General features: G+C 43.8%; 1 protein-coding gene across 1 annotated transcript in view; it reads right to left on the bottom strand.

The window, feature by feature from the left end:
* The window catches only part of LOC102678371 (radial spoke head protein 3 homolog), a 3,225-nt gene that overhangs the window by 1,219 nt on the left and 613 nt on the right, over positions 1-1,393 (bottom strand). Inside the window, exons 2-6 of the mRNA XM_031514285.1 lie at positions 1,156-1,393; positions 827-908; positions 578-751; positions 355-483; positions 74-277 (exon numbers count right to left, since the gene is read on the bottom strand). The exon at positions 1,156-1,393 is cut by the window's right edge and continues 5 nt beyond it. Coding sequence (XP_031370145.1) covers positions 74-277; positions 355-483; positions 578-751; positions 827-908; positions 1,156-1,393 — 827 coding nt within the window. The remainder of the gene's footprint in view (positions 1-73; positions 278-354; positions 484-577; positions 752-826; positions 909-1,155) is intronic.

Raw genomic sequence — 1,393 nt, 5'->3', positions numbered from 1 at the left:
GAGATATTTCTTTGAATATATTTGAAAAAAAAAAAAAAAAGAAACTCCAAATTTTTATTCCACTTTTCCTAACCTTCTCTTCTCTTAGCCTTCTCTCCTGCTCCTCCAATCTTCGCGTCTCTGCCTTTTCCATGGCCCTCAATTCCAAGAACTTTCTCTGTTGCTCCTTCAAAGCGGCAATTTCTTCCTCCTCGAGAACCTCCATCAACGCCTGCTCTATCGTTTTACCAACCAGTACCTCCAGTATTGGTTGCACCTCGAAGTCGAAGTCGAATAGCTAGAAAAGAGGAAAAAAAGGAAAAAATATCGTACTCCAACTGGAATTCTCGAAGAAATTTGCGAAAGAGAGCTTACGTCACCGGGCTCTATTTGCGTAGAGACATCTTCTCCAAGTTTTTCCGGGCAATATTTCGGCGTCAACGGTCTGTCCAAGAAATAATCGGTTTGCGTAGCAACTTCGACCTCGTCCGGTTTCTCGAACAGCTGTAACATGCTTATTATTGTTAGTTGGTGCTATCGAGTTAAAACAAAAGAAAGGAGGAAAAATATTCGAGGAAGAGTATATATATATACCCACCTCTTCGAGGTATATTTCCGTTTGCACGGGCTCGTGTTTTCGGCCAGGAACAGGGGGTGGCGAACCAGTTCTAGCCACCAAACTTTTCGTAGCCAGTGCCTGAGCCCGTTTCCTAGCCAAATTTCTCCTTCTGGCCTCCGCTTGCCTGGCAGCTATCGATCGTTCACCATCGATCTGAGACAAAACAAACGATTATGTCTCCCTATGCGCGCGTATTCTAAACAACGATTTAATTTTGCAATAACTTACAAGAACGGGAGTAGCGGCGAAAGTACTTCCACGAACAACGCGACGATCGAACATAATATTCCCAAAAGGAATTCGTTGATCGCTGTAAAGAAAATATATCATCTTATATATATATTTTTATCAAGTATATAAATTGAAAAAAATCTTGAACAAGCGTCGATTAATTATTTATGAGCGTATACATATATATATATAGTATGCACGCAATTGCAGTCGATAATCATGCAGTCATATCATTCTTCCGTGTATTTGACATCGAAAAATAGTTTTTTTAAAAAATCCTCCTCGTTCATTACTCGGATTTCCGAAAAAGCGTTGGCAAAACTCACGTCGCGTCGTTCCTCCTCGCGATCTTGGTTCGATCGTCCAAGGTCGTGGAGGCGGCCATGGTCGTGGCGTTCATCATTCCGAGGGTGAAGTCGACAGTGGCCTTGAGGGCAGTCGGACACCTGGCTATGTGGCTGCTGTGACGAACTTCCGGTTTCCTCGCCAACGACGCGAGCGATTTGAATTTGGAGCGCAAGGGGCAATTGTCGGTTTCCTCGGCGTCGTTCCCGTTCGACGCGA

Source organism: Apis dorsata, unplaced genomic scaffold (genome assembly GCF_000469605.1).
Source record: "Apis dorsata unplaced genomic scaffold, Apis dorsata 1.3 scaffold_957, whole genome shotgun sequence".
NCBI lineage: Eukaryota > Metazoa > Arthropoda > Insecta > Hymenoptera > Apidae > Apis > Apis dorsata.
The sequence above is the reverse complement of the archived record's forward strand: the minus strand, read 5'-3'. Positions and strand labels throughout refer to the sequence as shown.